General features: G+C 34.7%; 2 protein-coding genes across 2 annotated transcripts; one reads left to right on the forward strand and one right to left on the reverse strand.

Moving 5' to 3' along the window:
- Positions 1–5,013: 5,013 nt before the first annotated feature.
- LOC125224516 (kinesin-like protein KIN-UA) lies at positions 5,014–17,753 on the forward strand. The gene is made up of 19 exons (XM_048127925.2): positions 5,014–5,275; positions 5,860–5,960; positions 6,098–6,220; positions 6,948–7,133; positions 7,243–7,464; positions 7,561–7,717; positions 8,124–8,273; positions 10,282–10,370; positions 10,538–10,741; positions 11,453–11,599; positions 12,495–12,629; positions 12,715–12,846; positions 13,594–13,732; positions 14,146–14,238; positions 14,845–14,970; positions 15,739–15,864; positions 16,571–16,714; positions 17,071–17,199; positions 17,279–17,753. Exons 1-19 carry the CDS (start codon positions 5,107–5,109, stop codon positions 17,440–17,442), a joined length of 2,736 nt encoding a protein of 911 aa, XP_047983882.2. The 5' UTR covers positions 5,014–5,106; the 3' UTR covers positions 17,443–17,753.
- A 3,705-nt stretch (positions 17,754–21,458) lies between these two features.
- Positions 21,459–22,615, reverse strand: LOC125218130 (AT-hook motif nuclear-localized protein 24). The gene has a single exon (XM_048119733.2). The coding sequence runs from the start codon at positions 22,307–22,309 to the stop codon at positions 21,560–21,562; it is 750 nt and encodes a 249-aa protein (XP_047975690.2). The 5' UTR covers positions 22,310–22,615; the 3' UTR covers positions 21,459–21,559.
- Between the last annotated feature and the right edge of the window lie 781 nt (positions 22,616–23,396).

Genomic DNA, 23,396 nt, shown 5'->3' on the forward strand with positions numbered 1-23,396 from the left:
GGGCTCATGGTGCTCGGTTATTTAAAATGAAATTACTCGTTTTCTAAGTCGAATTCAAAGACTTGCTTGACCCCCCCTTATACTTCCCTACTTTTAAATATTACACCAAATTTTACTTTAAAAACGTACTGATTATAATAGATGTGGGTTTTTTGCGGCACAAGGATAAGAAAATAGATGTTTAATGTATTAAATGAAAAGAGAATAAAATAGATGAAGAGAAATCCTGACACGTATAATTCTCTGTTAATGAACGTATAATCCATCCTCCAACAATGATCCTGCATGTCAATTTTGCGTCACAAATATATCACCAATAGGTCCAATACCATTCATTGCACAATTGAGTTGCTTGATCAGAAAGTAAAATGAAATATATTGTCATATGATTAGAATGTACACCAAATATTATACCCATGAATGGCTAACTTGGATACATAATTTACAAGGAAATCAGGCCATCAGGGACATGAAGGACTAGGTATAATGTCTTTTTTCAAGTGAGTATATTTTATGCCACCAATTTGTTATCAATGAGGAGTTATTCAAGTGCATTCATTGTAAAGAGTAGGCTTGGAATATGATAAACACTTGCGTCACAATAAAAACATGTGTTATCATGCAACAGTTCAAATAAAATTTAACATATCACTAGGGTGATTTTACTAGACGTTGCTCAAAACAAGATTTCTTGGTCACATAATCAATAAATAGTCGAGAGACCACTAAGGTTGCATGGCTGCTTGTATATATCTAGATTTGTACCTTAAATTTTAACTATAAATTTGTATCCTCTCCGTCCCAAGATAAGTGACCTACTTCTTTTGAGCACGGGATTTAAGGAATGGTATTTAAATAAGTTAAAGTGGAGAGAGTAAAGTATGAGAGAGGGAAAAGTAGAGGAGAGAAGAGAGAATAAAGTAGGTGGAGAATAAAGTAAGAGAGATGACTTTTTGCTAAAAATGGAAATAGGTCACTTATAGTGGGACACCCAAAAAGGAATACAAGTCACTTATCTTGGGACGGAGGGAGTATATCTGTTTACTAGTCGAGAGACCACTAAGATGACATGGCTTGCCTGTATATGTCTACATTTGTACCATAAATTTTAACTATAAATTTGTATATCTGTTTACTCCATCCAAGTTAGGCGTCGATACTTAATAAAACTTACAATTATTAATGCTGAAGTTTGATCCATGCAACTTGTAATTTCTCAAAGATTAGCCGCCCACTAGGTATGGTCGGATAATCCCAAGAATATCACTGTAGCCTGTAGGAGTAAAACCAAGTTATGGATGTCGTGACTCCGTATTTTAAAATATAATTTTGAAAATTTTGTTACAATTATAGCTTAGTTACTTTAAAAAGAATAAAACCATAAAGTATAAATAATGGAAAATAAATAAATTACAACTAATTTCATTAATATCCAAAGCGGATAAGAAAAAATGACCTGCAAGGCCAAAAACGCTCCAACTAGTGCTCATATATATTAGGTGCTTTGAGAGAGTTTGATACGTGAGATGTGTACACCTCTCAAAGCACGCCCCTATAGGTAGTACTAGGTAATACATAAAGGTCTAAAATAATTGTTGAGTACAAATAACTTTATTTTTATCCACAAACATTATATCAAATGCAAATAACTTTATTTTGATTCAAAATAATTGTTATGGAAACTGTGCATGAGATATAAACATATAAACATAACTTTATTTTGATTCAAAATAACTGTTGTGGAAACTCTACATGAGATATAAACATATAAACACTAGTAGGACATAATATAACCCAAAAGAAAATTGAAAATATTATGTGGAAATAAATTGAATTTACTAAAACATAGAAATGAAATTATAAAACCGTAGGAATGAGTGAGCCGAGTTGAAGAGTCATTTTTTCGCAAGACGAGATACGCCCGATATTGACTTGACATGTTGTCCCCAAAGATAAAATGACTTCGTCTCTAAAGTAGCAACACCGCTAGCAACAGAATTCCGACAAATTGGATGAAGGTGAGAGCAGAGCTTTGATAGAAAAACTATGTGTGTGAGAGAGAGAGCTACTACAATGTATACTTTGCAAATGATGTTGGACTGTAATCATCAGGGATTACAGTCGTTATGGGAGCTCAAGGCAGAACTTGGACGAGACGTATCTAGACACGACGTTTGTCAAGGTTCGCTCACGGACGTTTGCTTCATTGCGTCGTATTGGTGATGTGGCTTGCTGACTTGGATTGGGTTGATAGTCTAAAAGAATTAAGCTAGGTTCGAATAAAGTCCAAGCGTCAAGCCCAACTACCAAACCCAATGAGAATCTAGCCAATGAGTCTCATTATCCACAAATCCACTCTAAAAGAATTAAGCTAGGTTCGAATAAAGTCCAAGCGTCAAGCCCAACTACCAGACCCAATGAGAATCTAGCCAATGAGTCCCATTATCCACAAGTCCAAGCGTCAAGCCCAACTACCAGACCCAATTAGGGCTTTTAAATCTAGTTTTTTATGGATAAGATACAAAAATTTATAAATTATTTTCGTCTTCATCACGAGCCTATTTTAATTCATCTAAAGGTAAATAAGTCATACTAATATGTTACGAAGATTTAAATTCGTTCCAGAATATATTACTTCATTCCAGTAGGTTTTTACTTCATTCCAGTACGTAAATGTGGTTTCGCCGTCGCGTGCCGTTCTTTCTCTCTACAATATCTATCACCAACGCCATGGCGCTAATATGGTTTAATAAACACATGGAATAATGTAATAAATTATTGGAATGAAGTATATGTAGAAGCATTTGAAGTCCTACTGGAATGAAGTAAAAATCTTATCCAATGAAATAATAATGTTTCTGAATGAAGTAATAAACGCACTTGAATAAATTGCATTTTTAAATGTTAATCAAGCAAAAACCCACGTCAATGAATTTGAATGAAGCATATGTTGAATTATTTCAAAATCTACTGGAAGCAAGTAAAAACATGTTGTAGTTTCAAGGTATTACGTACAGAATGTAGTAATAAACCTATATAATGAAGTAAAATGGGCTTGTAATGAAGCCGAAATTTTTTTCACAGCAGCACATCTCATCAAAAAACTAGATCTAATGGCCCAGATTTAGTCTCTAGTTCGGTCTTTAAAATTGGTTCGACAATGATCATAACTCTCTAGCCAATTAGATTGTATTTGGCTCGATAATATGGTTCGGATAAATACCCACAGACTTTAAGAGCTATTTATTTTTTATATTTTTTTTTTATCATGACAAGAGAACACCATTTCGGTTGTATTTCTCAATCATTTCCCTGATGTATGTGTTTTGTGAGAAATGTGTTAAATCGACTAAGAAAAAAGATGAAAACTGGTCGAATATGAAGAACAAAGATGACCGTTGACCCAAAGTCAGTGGTCGCCGATCATGCCAGCAGACAATGAGGAGCCAGTGGTCCTTTGTGGAAATGCCCGAGCCTGGACCTCCCGCCCAGCGCTCCACTGAGATCGCCATGGAAAGCCCAAGATCAGTCAGCAACCCGCTGACACCCATACCCAGTCAGCGGTCCACTAAGTTCGTGTGACGCATGGTTTAAAGGGTAAAATAATCAGTTGACACACTTTTAAATGTTGTTTTTTCATGTTTAGATCTCAAACATGATTTTCTAACTTTAGGGACTAAAAAGGTGCAAATTATATTTTTTCAAGAACAAATTAGTTCGGGATTTCAACAAGAAAATAGTGTTTCATTTTTATAATAAAAGTGGTACTCGACGGTCAAATCAAATCAAAGTCATATTTGAGAATAGATTATTCATGGATTGAGTAAGTAGACAACCAAATCAAATCAAAGTAATCTTATTTGAGAAATTAATCATGGATTAAGAAAAATAAAAGAAAACAAAACACATATCAAGGATATTGTATTAATACATTTTGTTTCATTATGTTCTACATAATTTTATTATTCATTAGGTCATTTTATCAATGTATTTTGTTTTATTAGGCCATTTTATAATTTTTTGTTTCATTAGATCCTTATATTAATACGTTTTAATTTAAACTATTCTTATATTAATTTATTTTTTATTTTACATAATTCACAATTTAATTAACTTTTATTGAGTTAGTTAATTTTATTAAATTATTTTTATTTATTTAAAAATTCATTCATTTTTATTGTTGCTAAAAAATTATTGGCAAAAGAAAAATTTATTGATATTTCCGTTATCAACTTATAAATTTTTTTAACTTTCAATGATTTTGAAGTAAAATTGTAATTGAAATAATTTTAAATAAATCAAGAAGAAAAGGAAAAATAAATAAATAATACAAAAAAAATAATTAAATTCTTAATTTCTTTAAATAAAGATTCAATCAAATTAAATATAAAAAGTATTAAACCTCTTAGGACTTATTGAAATAAATATTTTAAAAAGACATAATGAAACAAAGTATATTAACGAACCAAAAATACATAGAAAGATCCAGTGAAATAAAATATGTTAGTACAACGACCGCTATATGTATTTTTGAAAGAAAAAAAAAATCGTGATCCAATCAATATTAACTTTTTCTTTTTCTTTTCTCCAATCAATATTAACTTATGCCACAATATTATTCACCTCTGTTTGATGTCTTTATAAACAGCATCATTCTTGCTTGCCAATTACTTAAACGCATTACCAAATAATGTTCAAAATCTTTTTAATTGTCTCCATTTCAATATACTACTAGTTTATTTACTATGAATAAGACGTGAATACAAGATAAAATAAAATAAAATAAAAAGACAAATATTTATTGGGCAAGGCCAGTAAATACAAAATTCAATTAAATGCTATAGCAGAAAAAACATGATGTTTTGAAATTTGAACTCTATTTCCTTGGTTTAATTACAAAGTAAATAACAAAATTAGATGATAACCAGCCCACTATCCACCCTACCCTACCCCAGCACCCCACCCCACACCCCCACCCCATCCTCTTCCTTTTCAACTGTCAAGCAACTCCAAAAAGCAACCTTTCTTCCATTTTCAAACTCCTCTGATCACTTCCACTCCCCACGAATAATGTGAATTAACAATTAGGAGAAGTGAGAAAACAAAATGTCTACCAGGAATGGCGGCAGCGCATCAAGAGCAGGAGCTGCCAAGTTTGAGAATTATACCAATACTGCTTCTAAGTACTCTCCATCTTCTTCTCTCAAGTCGAAGCTGCAACACTCCACCACGGCTGCTTCCAGCCTTCGCCGCGGAAGCCGAGATTATTCCACGAGTAATCTTCGCTGCAATTTAGATACATATGTTCATGATTTTGGAATTTCGATTGTTTTTGTGTAATGTGTGAAATTTCCCTCTTTTCCTTGTTATAATTGCCTTGTTAAATGCCGAATTAGTTGTTTACCGCCAAACATTTCATGTTAATTTTCTTATGTTGTGACTTGGTTTCGCTGTGATGCATTATCTGCAGTCATTTGAAGATAATTGTACCCCGGTATCGTATTGATTTGTCTTAGTTATGCATCACTGCGAGTGTGAGACAATTATCTGCTTGTAGGATTTTCACCGACTGGCATATTTGCTGGCTAATTATCTGGTAGGGAATGTGAATTAGGTAGTTGCTGTTTTCTCCGCTTTCTTGTGCCATTTTCGTATGTGAACTTTCTGTGTTCTGCTAGATATGGAAACCTTTGGTTATGCTACAGATTGTTTCCCCTTTACATTGGCCTGCAACATTCTTTTCTTTGATTTAGTGTGCTTCCCGAGAAGATCATCGTTTGTAACCTTGTGCATTGTTCGAAGGTTGTTAGAATTTTCTATAAAGATTCACTGCGTGCTGAATTTTGCCTTTTGTGATAGTTTCTGGGAGAGTGCGAGTTGCTGTCAGATTAAGGCCTCGAAATTCTGAAGAGATGATAGCGGATGCTGATTTTGCTGACTGTGTTGAATTGCAACCAGAGGTACAGCCCTATAAAGACTATCTGGCTATGTTCAAGGGACCATTTTCAGATTGCACTGTCCTGGGAAATTGGAAATATATTTCAAGCCGGGAGTTTTTTCTTTCATCTCAAATATGCTCATCTAAATTTTGTTTCAGTTGAAGCGATTGAAACTTCAAAAAAACAACTGGGATTCTGATACCTATGAGTTCGATGAAGTCTTAACAGAGTATGCATCACAAAAACGTGTATATGAAGTTGTGGCAAAACCAGTAGTTGAGGTACTACAAGCTTAGTTTGTTGGTTTTCATTTTTTTTCCTGTACTAACAATGTCATGTGGCGTTTAGTTGCAGATGAAGACTGAATAGGTCATTTTGTTATTAAATATTAAGATCCTTCTTCTATGCAGCATGATTCAATAAAGAACTTGCTGCATGCAATCTATATTAGTAGCTGATAGTCGTTGAAATGGTATTTCAAAGAGGTCTATTTACCCATTGTAAGCAAGAAATTGGTTGTCACTTGAAAATTTAATGATGAGTGAGTTTTTAAAATTATTAAGAAGGTCTATCCAATCAGTTTACCAGATTTCTTTTCATGGCATGACTTGATTTGTGCAACTATAACTAACTGATGTTTTTTTTTACTTCAAATTTTAAAGACCTTAGATTTCAGCTTCATATAATATTGCAACTATAACTAACTGATGTTCAGATTTTTTTTGTTATCAATTTAGGGTTATTAAATTCCTTAAAACCTAAATTTTCGCTGAAAAATTCAGTGCTAATTATATAATATAACTTCTGTTACTCACACTAATAGGATATTCTATATTGAGGTTTTGTCACCACTCTGACAGACTTGTGAATTCTATTTATTTACCTTTTCTTATCCTACGGCCTTCTGAATTTTCTTTTGGTTGATATCTATTGCTATGTGATCTTCATCCTGGATGGCAAAATGTCTAACCTGTTTTTTGATAAGATGCAGTTTGTTGTCTTCTGCAGAGTGTTTTAGATGGTTACAATGGAACAGTGATGGCATATGGACAGACGGGCACAGGGAAAACCTACACTCTTGGACGACTTGGTGAAGAAGATGCTGCTGGTCGTGGGATAATGCTGAGAGCAATGGAGGATATACTGGAAGAAGTATCACCTGAAAATGATTCAATTTTTGTTTCTTATTTTCAGGTCTTGCTACTATCTATGAAAATGATTTAATTGTTAGTTGCTTGATCCTTTTCTGCAGTTCTGTGTTGCAAGTATTTACTGAAACTTATCTATCTATGTATTGGTGCAGCTTTACATGGAAACAATACAGGATCTTCTTAATCCATCTAATGATAATATAGCTATTGCGGAAGACCCGAAAAGTGGAGATGTTTCTCTTCCTGGTGCAACCTTGGTAGAAATTAGAGATCATAAAAGTTTTATAGAACTACTGCAATTAGGGGAAGCCAATCGTTTTGCCACAAACACAAAATTAAATACAGAATCCTCTCGTAGCCACGCCATTCTAATGGTAAATAAAATGCTTTCTATTTTTTTTATACTGTTAAGTATAAGTATGTTATCTATGCATATAATGACTATTGTTGGGGGCATTTCTTCATTGAAGATACATGTAAAGAGGCCAGTGAAAGGAAAAGAGTCTTCAGTTTCTACTGAAAATGGTAACAGGACCCCGATAAGCAAAACATTGAAGCCTCCCGTTATACGAAGAAGCAAGCTAGTTATTGTGGATCTTGCTGGTTCTGAGCGCATCAATAAATCAGGTATGCTTTCATATTTTGAGTCTTGGCTCCCATAAAATGAGAAAGAGAAAAACGAAGATGAATGTGATGCTGACCCATAAAATCCTAACTAAAATTAAAATATACAATAAATAAGCCCCTAACTTTAGATAATTAATCATATTCAACAAGTGTACTGAATTAATGTCTGCATCATGTACAGTTCTTAATCCTGTAATGGGGAACTGGAGGTATCATTGTCTACCTATTCTAGATACTTAGTGAGTATTGCATGTGTTTTACTTTTGCTAAAAGGAATATATCATACTTTACTTTCATTTTATTATGGTTGTTTCTTATTGGTATCAATGGAAAGTGTTGCTTTGGCATGTTATATGCTAACTCTTAATCTTCGTGCTTTTGACTGTGTTTTGTCTTCATCTGGCAGGGAGTGAGGGTCATACGTTAGAGGAAGCCAAATCTATCAATCTCTCTTTGAGTGCATTAGGGAAGTGTATCAATGCATTGGCAGAAAATAGTGCTCATGTTCCTGTCCGCGATTCAAAACTCACTAGACTGCTTCGAGATTCCTTTGGAGGTAATGATTTGAATAAAATAAATCCACCAATGTATTCCTTGGTTCTAGTGGATAGAATAAACTCAAATGAAAAAGTATATGGGAAGAATAACATACATGTCTAGAAAAGGTCTTCCTTCAAAAGAAACTCTCTTCATCCTGTGCCCTTGTTCGTCATGTCACCTCTCTTGTCAAATTTCATTATAAATGAATTTTATGCAGATGTATCTATCTTAAGGATATTATGATACTGGTGTAGAATTTCCATGTTATCTGTATGTCTCTCCTTGTTTGAAGTATATGTTTGGACTCTTATTTTTTCTTTTTCGCTGAATATAACATGCATTTGGACTTTAAGTAGTATCTTTCATTAAGATGAAGTTCCAATGAGAATTTCTGTTCCCAGCTTCTTCCGTCATCCTTTATGTTTGGTAATGTTATTCAACAAATTTAACAAATGGAAACTCTCAGGTCCGTCAGGAGTGCTCACTTTTCGAACTTGGAATTCCTACTCTTATATGCATCATGCTAGAGATGATGGGATTGATTTAGAATAGTGATCACATGAAATCTTATCTTGTCTCATGTATCGTGATTATATAATGATTCCTGATGTTTTTTCCCATTTTCCTAGTAAGTGTTATTGAAGATGAGTCCAACAAGGAATAGGTGTCGATGCACAGCTTATTTCTTGAAACCTTAGAGGTAGAAATCATCTATTGAAATGCTCATTCAGGAATCTTTTGGGGGAATAATTTCAGTTCTACTTGTGCTTCTCTTTTAGCACAATACACTCGGGAAGGAGTCTAAGACAAACAATTGAATAGATAGCGATATTCAATGAAAACAAGGTTCCTCGTACTCATGACCAAGCTTATAATGCTGAATGAAAATAGAGCATGACATGCTACAGCTGTCGCAAGCACAAGGCCAAATAGAATTGAACTTTTTGTCCTCTAAAGGGCTCCCGATTTTAAATAGCTCATTTCTAACCCTAGGTTTTGTGGACAATGGCCGTGCATCCTTAGGCATGTTTGATAAGATGGTAATACCAAGATAGAGAATTATTTGTGTACATTTCTAATTGTTTGATATCATATTTAAGCTTAACTCAACAAGGGCCCTCCCCAATCTTGCCGTAATTATAACTTTAACCATGTTTATGTAACCCACCAATTTGTCAAGTTGAGCCACTATTATTTAATACTATACAAATTTCTTATCAATCAACAACGGAAAAAAAACTTATCTCTGCCTATCTTGACATGAAGTCCGTATTTCTTATCTTATTTTATGTATCTCCTCATATCACACCTTTCTTATCAAACAGGTCCTTACCCTTTTCTTAATGGACTCATCTACCATAATGGGAGTAAGATTAACTAGAGATAAGGAAACATTAGATAATTATGGGACAAGATATGCAAAGATTTCGTGGAATCTACCAAGTCAGTAACACATTATACACATGAAGTTCAGCACATTTGAGACATTCTGTTTGGTAGAGTATGTGAAAAATGCATTCAAGATCCTTTAATCACAAGAATATGCTGGATAAGCTATGCATGATTATCAGTTACGCAAAACTCAGCAGAACAAATTTTTAATTTTGTCATTTTATATATCTTCTGAAAAAGAATTTAATCCAATCTAGATGCGTTTCATTAATATTATGTAAATAGCTAGGTACATCTATCTATGAGTAAATTCATTAGTCAATTGCAGAAGCTACTTGGAAGTTTTTCAGTCAATGTTGTCATTCAGTGGTGTCTCTGATGGCCCAGCTGACTGCGGATTTTTCTTGTATGTTATTGATGAAATCAAATCATTTTTCATATTTTGTTTGCTATCTGCTTTCACAGTTCTACTTATTTTTAATATCTAGGAGATGTAACCTAGTTAGGCTGTCCATGTTTTGCTTGGTTTCTCTTCCTTTCTAGCAAATGAAAAGGTCTACACCGATACAAAAAAATTTGAAAGATCCAATACCAGGATTTAATAACACAGGCTGTATAAATTCAATATGCAGGTACAGCTAGAACCTCATTGGTTATTACTATTGGGCCATCACCACGCCACCGAGGAGAAACATCTAGCACCATCTTGTTTGGGCAACGCGTAAGTGCAATTTTCTCCCCATTTTGATATATTTTTTCTTCGATTTTCATTATGTTGCATTTAGTGGTTGTAGACCAAACTGTGTACATTACATATCTTCATATGCTCATAGAGTGTGATGTAAAACAATAAGAAGTTATAATGGGAGTGTTATTTTCTTAAGGCAGGCTATGAAGGTGGAGAATATGGTAAAACTCAAAGAGGAATTTGATTACAAAAGTTTATCAAGGAGGCTTGAAATACAACTGGACAAGCTAACCGCGGAACATGAAAGGCAACAAAAAGCGTTTGATGACGAGATTGAAAGGATAACTTTGGAAGGACAGAAACATATTGCTGGGGTGGAACAAAATTATACGGATTCATTGGAGGTGTGTAAATGCACCAGATGAGTGTGATGCTTGGTGTAAATATGCATTGGTTTCTTTTTCATTTGTGTCAGTTTTTAAATTCAGTTTGGGAAAATAATATGTTTAGTCTATAAATTCTTTTATTTCTAATTAATGATTTATAATTAAATGTTCATGAGAATATCATCCTAATGATTTTCTTTTAGACATGATAGAGCATGGCTAGTTATGCCTTTTCGTTGAAATTTCAAGTTCCCTAAAAAATAAGAGTATGTTGCTCAATAGCAACAAGCACAATGTATTCTTTAGTTATAGGTGTAAGAAACCTTAGCTGTGTGCTCACTGTGCAGCTTCTTAACAGTTATGTGTATATTTGCTGATTAAAACCTTGAGTATCTGAGAGATGCATGCGAGGCTAGCTTCCTTTCATATGGAGACCTAAGACGTGCTCATGCATGTATAGGCCCTAGCCCTAGATGGCATACAGTCAAGGTTCTCTAAGGTTACATGACTAATTTCTTTCATTTCCTTTATAGAAGCCCCAGAAGGTGCATAGATTTGTATGGTATGATTATATACTTTCTTTGATTTTTATCTGCAGAGATTTTTATGCATAGCTGTCTTTCAGTTTTGACTTTGATATGCAGGGACCTATCCCTGTACTCTTTCACTTGTGTTCTGATTTTGACTTGCTTTATTGCCTTTTGGATAATGCTATTTTTTGTCCTTCAGAAGCAGAAACTAAAGTGTCAGAAAGACTATGCTGAGTCATTAAAGAGGCTTGAGAAACAATCAGCAGTAAAACAAGAAAAATACGGCCAGCAAAAAGTTAATGTTGGCTTATCAGATTATGGCATTGATCAAAAATCAAAGTCACAGGTATTGTGCAATCATTTGTTTACTCAGTATGATAACTTCTAGTTAATGTAGTTCTCTTGGTTCTAAATAGTTATCGATGTTGATTCATAATTTTAAAGTACAACCTCTACAAAGAATTTTGCCTGACTTTTTCAGGCAAATTTTGGGTCTCCTGCATGCAATTTTTCCGCTAGATGAGTTTGTACTCTTGCTGGAGAGGATGAAATGCACTTTAAACAATGCCATCATCCATCGCATTCTTTTCACCTAGTTAAAAACTCATCACCCTGTACTTGCTTTTGCAACCATAGATGAATGATATTTTATTTTCAGTAGGCTACACTTTTTTTTATTCTGAGTCCTACCTGTGTTAAATCATTAAATGTGCGAATCCATTCCTTCATGTCTTGAATTAACTTGAGAAGCAGAGTGCAGAAATAAGGAGCTGCATTGAATGTGATATGATCATAGGAATCTTCAATTCTACTGCGTGTTAAATTCCTTGTTATCTAAATGGTCTCTTGAGAAGCCATATGTATAAAAATAAGGAAGATGAGCTTAACAGATAAGTTTTTTATATGTCGACTTCATAGCACGTTATAAGCTATCAGTTTTGATGGGAGACGCATGAGATCAATCTATAAACTATGTCTCTTAGTTTGACTTGGTTGTGATACTCTATTTATTGCTTCAGTAACCTTGCTGATGATGATACTTTCAAGTGAAGTTTGACTTTTACATGAGAGTATTCTATAAAGAGACTTTAGAAATTTCCTATCCTCACTTGAAATAGTTGAACAATGAACAATGTAAATCCAGAACTAATACTCCATTAGCCTTGTTTATAATATCTGCATTGTCTTGTGTTCTCTTATTTTGGTATATTTCTCTAAACATGTACTGCTTCATATTGCAGCCTCCAGTGTTACCTAGTTCTGATGAAGTTGCAGAGCTTATGCAAAAGCTTAAAAATGAAATTCTTCTACGCAACACTGCAGAAGCCGAAGTTGATAACCTGAATATGCAATTGATTCAGTGGAAAAACATAGAGGTGTTAATTGAGTTGGTTACTTTTTTTCAATAATCTGACCAAATACTCTCTGTCTTGATAAATTTTGTAACTTGGATTACACTAGGCTGCTAAAAATTCTGAGATCTTAAAGCTTGGTAAGAGGCTGGAAGATGAAGAACGTGAAAAGGCAAAACTGGAAGAAGAAATCAAAATGTTACAGAGTCAACTATTGCAAATAAGTTTTGAAGCAGACCAGGTATCTATGTTTGACGAGTATTGAACCGCCATCACTCCATAACTGGAATCTAAATCCAGTAACCTACTAATCCCACCAAACAAGAGAATGCATAATATGGATTATTCCTGCTCAATATTAAAACATCAACATTTATCTTGCCAATCCTTTCCCTCCTGTTCGTTTTGAGGCCAAGTTTAGGGCATTAGATGATAGTTCACTTTTGCATTTTTTAATTGCAGTGGCAGCACATTGTGTATGTGTCTTCTATTTGGAAGGTTTTGTGTTTGTTTGTGATTTTGGAGCTAGAGCTCATACAATGCATCTGCTACCCATTAGTTAATATCTTTCAGAAATTAATACTGGTTTGTCCATCTCAATACTTCTTAGTCTACATTCTCTTACAATTGGCTTTTCTTGAAGTGTTTCATCTGTTGGCTGTCATAGATTTGAGGTTTGAACTGAACTTAGGAAAAATTGCAAGCTCTTTGGATTTCATAATGAGACGAGACGAGATGACTACATAATATTAATCAAAGCCATGTCTGATTGAATTTTAACTGAATTAAATCTTGCTTCAATGGTAGCAATCCAAATTTGTCTGTCTTCTGCTTATTGGTATTTTAGTCCACTATTGTCTGTGCTGAATTTTTCATTGGCTATTGGACTAGAATTTAATTTTGAGAAGAAAAAAAAAAAGAAAAGGCTGGGAGTATTAGTATTGTGCATGATGAATTACTAACTTCGTTACTACTTATGACCTTGTAGTCACGAAGAAATCTTGATAAAAGATTGAGTGGACAAGCAGCAAGCTCTCTTGACTCACTCATCCCTCAGGCTAAGCATCAGCAACTGAGAGAGCCTGGTGATGGAGACAAAGCATCAGTTGTGAAACTCTTTGAACAAGGTGGACTTGTAATTTCTTGTGTTAAGTTAATCCAATTCTTTTCTAGGACCCCATTTTCTAGTCTCCATGTTGTTATGGACATGAGACATCGTGTGCGAAGTCCTCCGTCTATAGTCTCGTTCTTTTTTCAGTCAGTTTTTTTATCAGTATTGGCATGTGGACCCCTACCTGGTCTTTGCATAGATTATTTTTATAAAACAAGTCTTTCTCCCTAAGAGAAGACTTGTCTGGAATTTACATTCTTTCCCAGAATAGCAGCATTTGCAGATGGGCAGGATAAAACCTTCTCGTGATTTTTCTTTGTTAATTTTATTTTCATCATTAATCAATCTACAATTAGATTCCTATTAGGTTATTGTTTTTTCTCTTTCATTCTAGCAATTGTATTGATGAATTTTACCACACTGCAACAGTGGGACTGCATAAAATATTGTCATTACTTCAATCTGATGATGCTGATGTACGGATTCATGCTGTTAAAGTAGTTGCTAATCTTGCAGCAGAAGGTATATCTTAATTAGTCTCTATCCTTTTTAGTAATATAACGTTGTTTATGTTCCTTGTACGTATTTCCTTCCTGTCATTTGTCTTCAAGCATGTATCTGAGGCTGAACACAGATTGCTAAAAATTAAGTCCTTTTCTTTCTGAAGTGCTGGTACTGTAAATTTAATCAGTGATACCATTGGAACCATGGACGATTCAGTGCAGTCATACTGGTTTTAGGGTGGCTCCTTTAGTGGAAGGAATGGCATGCTTTGAAACTACATAGATGGTCATCACACCAGCAGTTTGATACAATGCAATTATTTATAAGAGCCGATTACTTTGTGTGATAATCAGCAAAGTCTCTAGATGAAGCAATGCTAATCTTTTCCGATAATGTTTGGGTCACATCTCTATCGTATAATGCAGTGACCTGCTAAATCATCTATTACTGGGAAAAAAATACCTACTTCCCCTATCACTGATTGCTGAATAAGGTCTTGAATTGCTCATATTGTCATCTTGTTCTTCAGAATATCATTTTTTACTAGAAAAAGGTCTTGACCTCTTGTAACTGATTGCTTAATAAAGTCAAGTTCATGACATATCATGTTTCCTTAATCTTCAGAATCAAATCAGGAAAAGATTGTTCAAGCTGGTGGGCTTACATCCTTACTTGAGCTTCTGAGAAGTTCCAATGATGAGACTATTCATAGAGTAGCGGCTGGTGCCATTGCCAATCTTGCAATGAATGGTAATTTTCATTAGTTGGAGTTATTTCATATCTACCTATGATAGGCTCATACCTAGGTTGATACCACCACGCTAGTGCATACCAAAGACCACTTATATCCATCATATTCGAAAATCAGCGATCAAGATTTCATCACCCATATGTCAATAGAAGTCATTTAGAATAGCAATATAAAGGTAATTTAGTAAACTCGAAATTATCCACTTTCCCTCTCCCAAAAAATATCTCCAAACTTTGTATTCCACATAACTCTTTCAATTTAAATTATATTTTCACAAAACATATCAAATTAAAGATAATTTTATAAGGATTCTAACGATGTCCTAATTGCATATGTTCGAATGAAGAAATTTGTTAATATTTTTTGCATATTCATTTATTTTGAAAATATATAAAATATCAATACATCTATCATATTATACCAATATAATACATGTACAAATGACAACATAAGCATACAGTATATCAATGCACATGTATTATACATGAAGAATAACAAGACTAAATCATGGAGTACTATGGAAATATTGTGTAATTTTAGGGAATGCTATAACCACCATAAATATAATACACATACATTTATACCATTTTCTAAAAAAATCAATTGAAAAGAAATTCCACATGGCATTATTTAAAGCGAATAGATCAACAAATCTAATGGATGATAATTGGTCTTTGTTATTTTTAGATCTTTGTTATTATTTTAAATTAAATATCCCTTTATGCGGTTCATGCTTATGTATATGTTTAATTCATGGGGATTGCCAGAAACCAACCAGGAGCTCATAATGGCTCAAGGGGGCATCAGCTTGCTGTCCCTTAAAGCAACCAAGACAGAGGATCCTCAAACGCTTCGCATGGTTGCTGGAGCTATTGCTAATCTTTGTGGCAACGGTAAGCAACAATCCTTCAATTCCATTTCTTGTGGATCTAAGTTTCCTATCCTCACGAGGTTTAAATTATTAATGATGAAGGATGCTTCTGAAGAGTAAAGTTTTAATGTTATTTGGTTCTTCTCATATTGTTTTTGTTAGTGCATAATGATGTCTTTCAAATAATTACTACTCCCTCCGTTCCATAGTAATGGAGGCAAAACTTTTCGGCACGGAGATTAAGAAAAATTGTGTTAGGTGAGTTAAGTAAAGAGAGAATAAAGTGAAAAATGAAAAAGGTAGAGAGATGAAGATAGAAAAAAGTAAGAGAGAGTAAAGTAGGTGTGGAAAAATGTGTTGACTTTTACTAAAAAGGGAAATGACTCTGTTACTATGGAACGGACGGAAATGGAAAAACGCCCCTATTACTATGGAACGGAGGGAGTATGATTTAAGCTTACGATCATTATTATATTCCTATTCTACTGTTGCCTTCTTCTATGGAGTGAATCCTTTATCCTTGTAATGCCATATAATCTCCCCCCTTAAGTCTCTTAGTACTCCACTTGTCTTTAAAGATCTCTCTCTCTCTTGAATGCTGATTAAAAATTTGCAGCAAAGGTCATGTCATAGCTTCGAATTCCATGAGACCTTAGTATGAAGGGGCTACTAGAGTTTGCATTTTCTGTTTTTAATGCTATCTGTGATGTTAATGTTCATATTCTCAGATAAGTTGCAAGTAAAGCTGAGAGCTGAAGGTGGTATTAGAGCTTTGGTGGAAATGGTTAGATGTAGACATCCAGATGTTCTTGCACAAGTGGCTCGTGGGATGGCGAACTTCGCCAAATGTGAGTCTAGGGCATCCACCCAAGGTACAAAGAGCTCTTGTTGTTTCTGCCCACCAACTAAATTACTATTATATGGCATTCTCTACATGCCTTCTTCCATAAAGTTACTTATTTGTACATCAAACTACTACAAGACAAACTAAAGAAGCTCCTGAGTAGGATTTTTATTTTATAAGGCATCTTTGTCTAAAGATATACATATACTCTTTCATCATTATTTCCATATTTCATAAATCAGCAAGAGTCTTTAAACATAACAAAGGCCCATTTAACGATACTGTTATTTTCTCTTACATTTGGTTGCACATTTGATCTGGTTTTAACATTATAAATATAATGTATTCATAATTAACCTCTACAATGGTGTTTTGCTTTTTCAGGGACTAAGACTGGGAGATCTGTCCTGATTGAAGATGGCGCCCTTCCTTGGATAGTTCAGAATGCCAACAACAACGCCTCACCAATCAGGCGCCACATCGAGCTAGCCCTTTGCCATTTAGCTCAACATGGTAAGTACCTTACTGCATACATGCTACTTCAAGGTGACTAGAGTTTTTAGACGTAAAATGCTTGATTTCTTCTTGGCAGAGGTTAATGCAAGAGACATGATCCATGTGGGTGCATTGTGGGAGCTAGTTCGTATTTCCCGCGATTGTTCACGAGAGGATATAAGGGTTCTTGCGCAACGAACGCTAAAGTCCACTTCTGGTTTCCAAGCTGAGCTGAAGAGACTAAGAGTCGATTATGGGTAAAGTTATGAAGAATGCACGTGGTAATTTTCACTGTAAAGCTTAGAAACTTAGATTGACGAGATTGGATTGAATATAATCAGAGACCATAAAAAAAGAAGACTAAAAAGGTCAAAAGTATTGATGTATTATAGCGAGTTTTTTTTGTATCTAAAATAAGTTTTTATAGGTCATCTTGATTTTTATATTTTTTTGTCTTTATCTGTTTTTGTATACATGTAGAGATTTAATGAGTTTTTGTATGGAATTACATTTGTACAATTTGTATTATTTTTATTTGATGATGGAACTCTTTATTTTGGCAAAATTTTGCATTCCCCTTGTCAAAAACTCCAAACGGTAAGCCACAATTAACTACTCCACCGTTCACTAATATTGTATCACTAAAATACTACTGATATTTATAGTAGAGAACAAATACACTCCCTAAGTCCTAAAGTTTAGACGCGCAAATGCACTTGATATTAAATAAACAATGCAATGGAACATCCTTAATGTTAGATAAATTGTACAAACATTGCAAAAGGAAGAACGAAGTATGAACTAAGAGAAAAGGGAAAAAATCGCACTCCAGAGAGTTTCATCCACCCGAGTGAAGTTACTCGATCGGGTGATAATGAGATGTTACTCCAAAGACTTTTACCTGGCACTTAAAGCCACCTGGGTAACTTATGCGAGTGGACGACATAAACTTCAGCCGAATCCGAATGTGATTCGATCTTAAGCATATGCATTAGTCTCCCAAGTATAAATAAGGCCTAAAGACGTTTTGAGTAGGGACTTTTGCCACCCTAGAGAAATGACTTAAAAGAGAGACATCCAAGAGCTAGAGAAAAGATTGACGAAGCTTTCATCTACCGAATACCTGTCAGCAATGACAATTACATCAATTAATGTTATAATTGTGACCACTCTATTGTAGTATAATTGTAGTATGGTTTGCTTAAATATGTTTTCATTTTATTGAATGATTTGAGTTTTCTTGTGTTAATTAGTTCCTCTCTATTGCGCTTATTATAATATGCGTTTGTGGTACAGTTGCCTATTATCGCGTAATTGTCTATTATTTGATGTCTCTTTAACTCAAATTTAGGAGCATGACGTAGATTGGAATGTTAGAGTTAGTTTAATAAAAAAATATGTTTCGAGTGCTTCGTATATGTAAAACGCTCTGTTCACTTTTATCAATTTATTAGAAGGAATAATTTTGTTACATTGTGCTTTGTTTATTCATTTATGTCTTACATTTATGTATTATAAGCAAAAAAGTAAGCTCTTCTACATTGTAGACTGATCGTGGAACATGTAATCATAATAGGTGTGACACAATCAGTTCCTTGTAGAAGTAATATTGTATTCCACGACCTAGATAGATTATAACTATCTAACAAACATTGGTATAATATAACACTAGCTAGTCCTCGCCTCTTTCCGTTGGCATGAGCTTGTTCCGTCTGCGATGCTGCAATGAACACAATGTAGCCCTTTTTATCTTTGGGGGCAACACGCCTAAATCGAGAGCACTATCAGGGTGTATTTCGTCTTACAAAAAGTGACTTTCCTCGACTCGGTCGGATACTACAGTTATATTACTTTATTTATAGTTCAATTTTGAAGTTCCATTTCTTTGAATTATCTTACGTCTAGTTTATCTATACAATCAAATTTTATGCTACACAATGATGAAACAAAACAAATAAAAGTAGAAAAACAAGTGAAGGTGATCATGTATAATAAATAAGTAAAGAAAAAAGAAGGCATGTCATTGTTTCGAGATAATGGATAGGGTTGTTGTCCACATGCATGTTGCATAAAAAGGAAGCAACAAACATCACGTATTTAAAGGGTTTCGCTTCAGTTCAAAGAATCTTCTCAGCTTATGCTCCTGATTTAGATCTCAAAATTCTTGGATTGAGCATCCACAAAATTAAACATATAATAATAAGAAAGCCGCAAATAACGCTAGCTCAAGCCACTTTGTCCCTGCACCGCACCACCTTCTTCCCTTCACTCTCTAACTCTAGATTGCCTCAAAAAGGAGCTTGCTTTCTTCACGTGTTTACCAGCATTTACATATGCATATACATATATACAAACAAATACTCCAAATATTACTATTATTGTTCATTAATATAATTGGGATGCTCTTATACCCATACTGAGTGTAGACCACATATATAAATTTTCAATGAGAAATAAAATCCTAATAAAATGACAACTTATATGCACTAATTCGATGAACAAACACTTAAGGGCAAATTGCATGTAAAGTCATGAACTTTCAACATAGTTTGGTTTTTCTCGTGAACTTTAAATGTTGTTGTCATGAACTTTACTGAACTGTGTAAATTTCCCATCCAACCCGACCCGATAGATTTTCGATACAATTACTTATCCTGCGTGGCGTGCCGAAGGCATGACTTGGAAAACTCTACTAATTCTGATTATTTCTCTTCTATATTTACAATCTCTGACCTTGTACTTATCTCAAACATACAAGTAGAACAAATGAAAATATACAAATCGAATTCAGTATACAAATCAACATAAACATACAAAAAGAATCACAAATCGAATCAGCATAAAAGTAGCATTAATTCCAAAATTCAAATTGAACCCTAAATTTGTCATTTGCCAAGTCATGCTTCCGACACGTCAACTAGGATAAGTTTGTGTCGGAAATCTATCGCGTCAGGTCGGATGAGAAATTTACACAATTCGATAAAATTCATGACTTTTCATGCAACATTTAAAGTTCTCGGGAAAAACCAAACTATGTTGAAAGTTCATGACTTTAGAAGCAATTTGCCCCATACTTAATTATGCTCATTGGAAGAATATTATGTACTCTAAAAACATCCGTCAAAAATTTAGTGACAGAATTGGTAATTCTTGAATATGTTGATATGAAAAATAATCCTATTGAATCTTGTATTTTGAACTACATATCAAATATTTTCTAACCTTCATTTTAGTACCCTTGCAATACGTACTAAAGAAAAGAAACCATGAACATTTCCCTAAAGAAAAGTTTAGAGAAAATAAGGGTAAGAACATAATCCTAAGTTCCTAACCCCTATTTTAATATTCAAGATTTTACAAGTACTTTATAATATACAGTATATAAATATGCACATGAATGTCATTTTAAATGGAAAGTGGAACAAATCAACAATGAATGGTTTAGTCCTTCAATATTTAACGTATGCCAGATTAAGATACAAAATTGAAAGTTTAGAATATTGCGAATAGTGTAGGATATTTTTAAATACACGTGAGCTGTTTGGTACATTTAAAGATTGGGAAAATTATATTAATACTACATGATAAGGCCATACCTCCCTAGCTTCTCGTAAAATGTTTTGCCACCCCTCCAGTATCGAAATTGTAAATAGCTTTAATGAAACCGTTCTACTTATTATGCATGTTACTAATACATAATTCTCGCTGATTACTATGAAATTTTAAATGATTAAAATAAGCTGGACAAAAACGAATCTCCCTAAAAAATAATGATCAACATTTGATGCCCTTTTTTCAGGTAATGACCATTTTATGCTTAAAGCTAGATTAATCAATGTGTGTAGAGAAAAGGTCATGTGGAAACACAAATAAAAATAATTTGGAAGTTGATCGTATTCGGTTCGTTCAGTTGCATTTTACTCAAAAGTCCGACCAATAACAATATATCGTGTCCCGCCTTCATAATGCTAAGATTATGTTGCACTCCCTCATAAATTCACAATTAATCATCTTACCTCCGCATCTAATTTAATCTCAGACAAATCTAATATCCTATTATAACTTATCCCTCATTGTATCCAACTGGAGTATTATTTTATCTAGCGAACCAATAACAACGTAAAATTATTCAAAGTTACTCCTATTTGCTAAAATGAAGTTCTAGGCTGAATATATGGTTAAACTTAAACAAAGAGTGAAAACCTAGAAGTAGAAAAAAAAACCCCATAAACATACACCAAATAGCACTAACAAATGATCCTCACCAACAAAAAAAAAGAAGCGATAAATCCATGTAATAATATAAACTGAAAACGTTAATGATCTGATAATTAATTAAAAAAAACTAGTGAATTAATGAAGAAGAAGGAGATGGTAGCTAGAATGGCGGCCTACCCGTAGCCCAAAACGCATCGTTTTGCATCTGAATCGGGTTAAAAAGATTGGGCTGCATCCCTTGCAGGTCCCCCATCAACTGCTGATTTTGCGGCAGCGGAGATCCGCCTTGAACTTGGGCCGCATTCTCATCCTCATCCAGCGGCAATCTCTCATACGCCGCATTGCTAAACGACGCCGCCATTACAATAACCGGCCCCGCCGCGACAAGCTGCCCGACCGCGCTGCCCCCGAGCACCTGCCCCTGCCCGCCCGCGAGGTACACGGTGAGCCCTGTGGCAGCTGGCGGGGCGGGCGGGGGCAGGAACGACCCGGAGAGGGACAAGATCTCGAACCTTCCGTGCAGGGTCGCGACCGCCCCTGCCCCGGGCTGCCTCAGCGTCACGTTGGCGACGCTGCCCGTGCCGCTCATCACGCACACGCCCCTCTGGCGGTGCCGGGCGAAGGTGGCCACGGCGTCCATGACGTCGCAGCCGTCGGAGATCTCCATGACGTGGGTGTGGAGGGCGTTGGCGCTGTCGCGGGTGACGATGATCGGCGGCTTCGGCTTGTTCTTTGACCCGGCCGGGCGGCCTCGGGGCCTCCGGGTTACGGACATCTCGCCCTCGCCCGTGCCCGGGCCGCTCTTGTTGAGGCCGCTGGTCTCGCTTTGTTCTTCTTCTTCGGAGGTTTGGTGCTGCTGCAAATTGAAATCCCTTGTGTGGAATGGTGGTGGGAGTTGATGGCCATCCATCAAATTCAAATTCAAATTCTTCTTGATTAATTACAATACAATAAAGAGTGTAATAATTCAAGAAAGGAGAAGGATTAGTAGTGGAAGGAGAAATGAATTGAAGGGGGGAAGAGAGAGAAAGAGAGTGGAATTAACGTGAGTTTCTTGCTTTCCTTTTGGATTGTTTAATGAATCTTGCTACTCATAGTATTTGTAAAGAAGTTGAGAATTTGGGTGTTGCCAACCAAATTGTGAGAGGAATCCACCATCTCTTCCAACTAAATTTGGATGGCTTGTTTGATTTCAAAGGGCTACTTTTGGATTAGGGTTCTTCAACTTTATTTGTTCATATATAATAGGTGGGCCTCTAATTTCTCATGTCTATCTAGTATATGTTCACACTATCTCAGCCAAATGCTCACCAAATTCAACTTCTCTTTGTCCATTTGTTGCACAAGGTCACAATCAGCAATAAAATAAGGGGGATCTTTAAAAGAAAAATACTCCTTCCGCCAAAAAAAAAATTAGTCTTATTCGTAGACAATACGAATCTTAATGAGAAATTGATAAAGTAAGATAGAGAGAGAAAAATAGACCGAGTAAGAGAAAAGAAAGGAAAAAGTATATAAAGTAATAGAGAGTAGAAAAAATTGTTAAATAAGAGAAAATATTTCCAGTTTTAGAAATGAGATTATTATTTGTAGCTAGCAAAATGAAACTAATTTTTAATGCATGGATAGAGTATTAATTTGGTCACGATCTTATGTTGTAGTTGCAGGACATTGGTTAAGGTTTTTATTGCTTCTTGTAATATATTGATGAGGGATATTATGGTAAGTTCACTGCTGCGTGTCGTATTATACTGACAGATATAATACTAATTGCTATCATACCGCACAAGCTATTAAGATAAGGTTGTTATTACAGTCCCTAAAACCAACCATATGTGAATATTTGTGTGCAACCGATATAACTACTTCTAAACCTGATTAATCAATTATTTACGAATTATTGCAATGTTATATTTATAGGAGTATATATTATGCAATCAAATAATAATTGGATTTTAAATTTTAACCAAGAATAATTATTTATCATTAGATTTGGC

The sequence above is a fragment of the Salvia hispanica genome, chromosome 1 (assembly GCF_029641045.1).
Source record: "Salvia hispanica isolate PSC_SH4W2 chromosome 1, Shi_PSC_v1, whole genome shotgun sequence".
NCBI lineage: Eukaryota > Viridiplantae > Streptophyta > Magnoliopsida > Lamiales > Lamiaceae > Salvia > Salvia hispanica.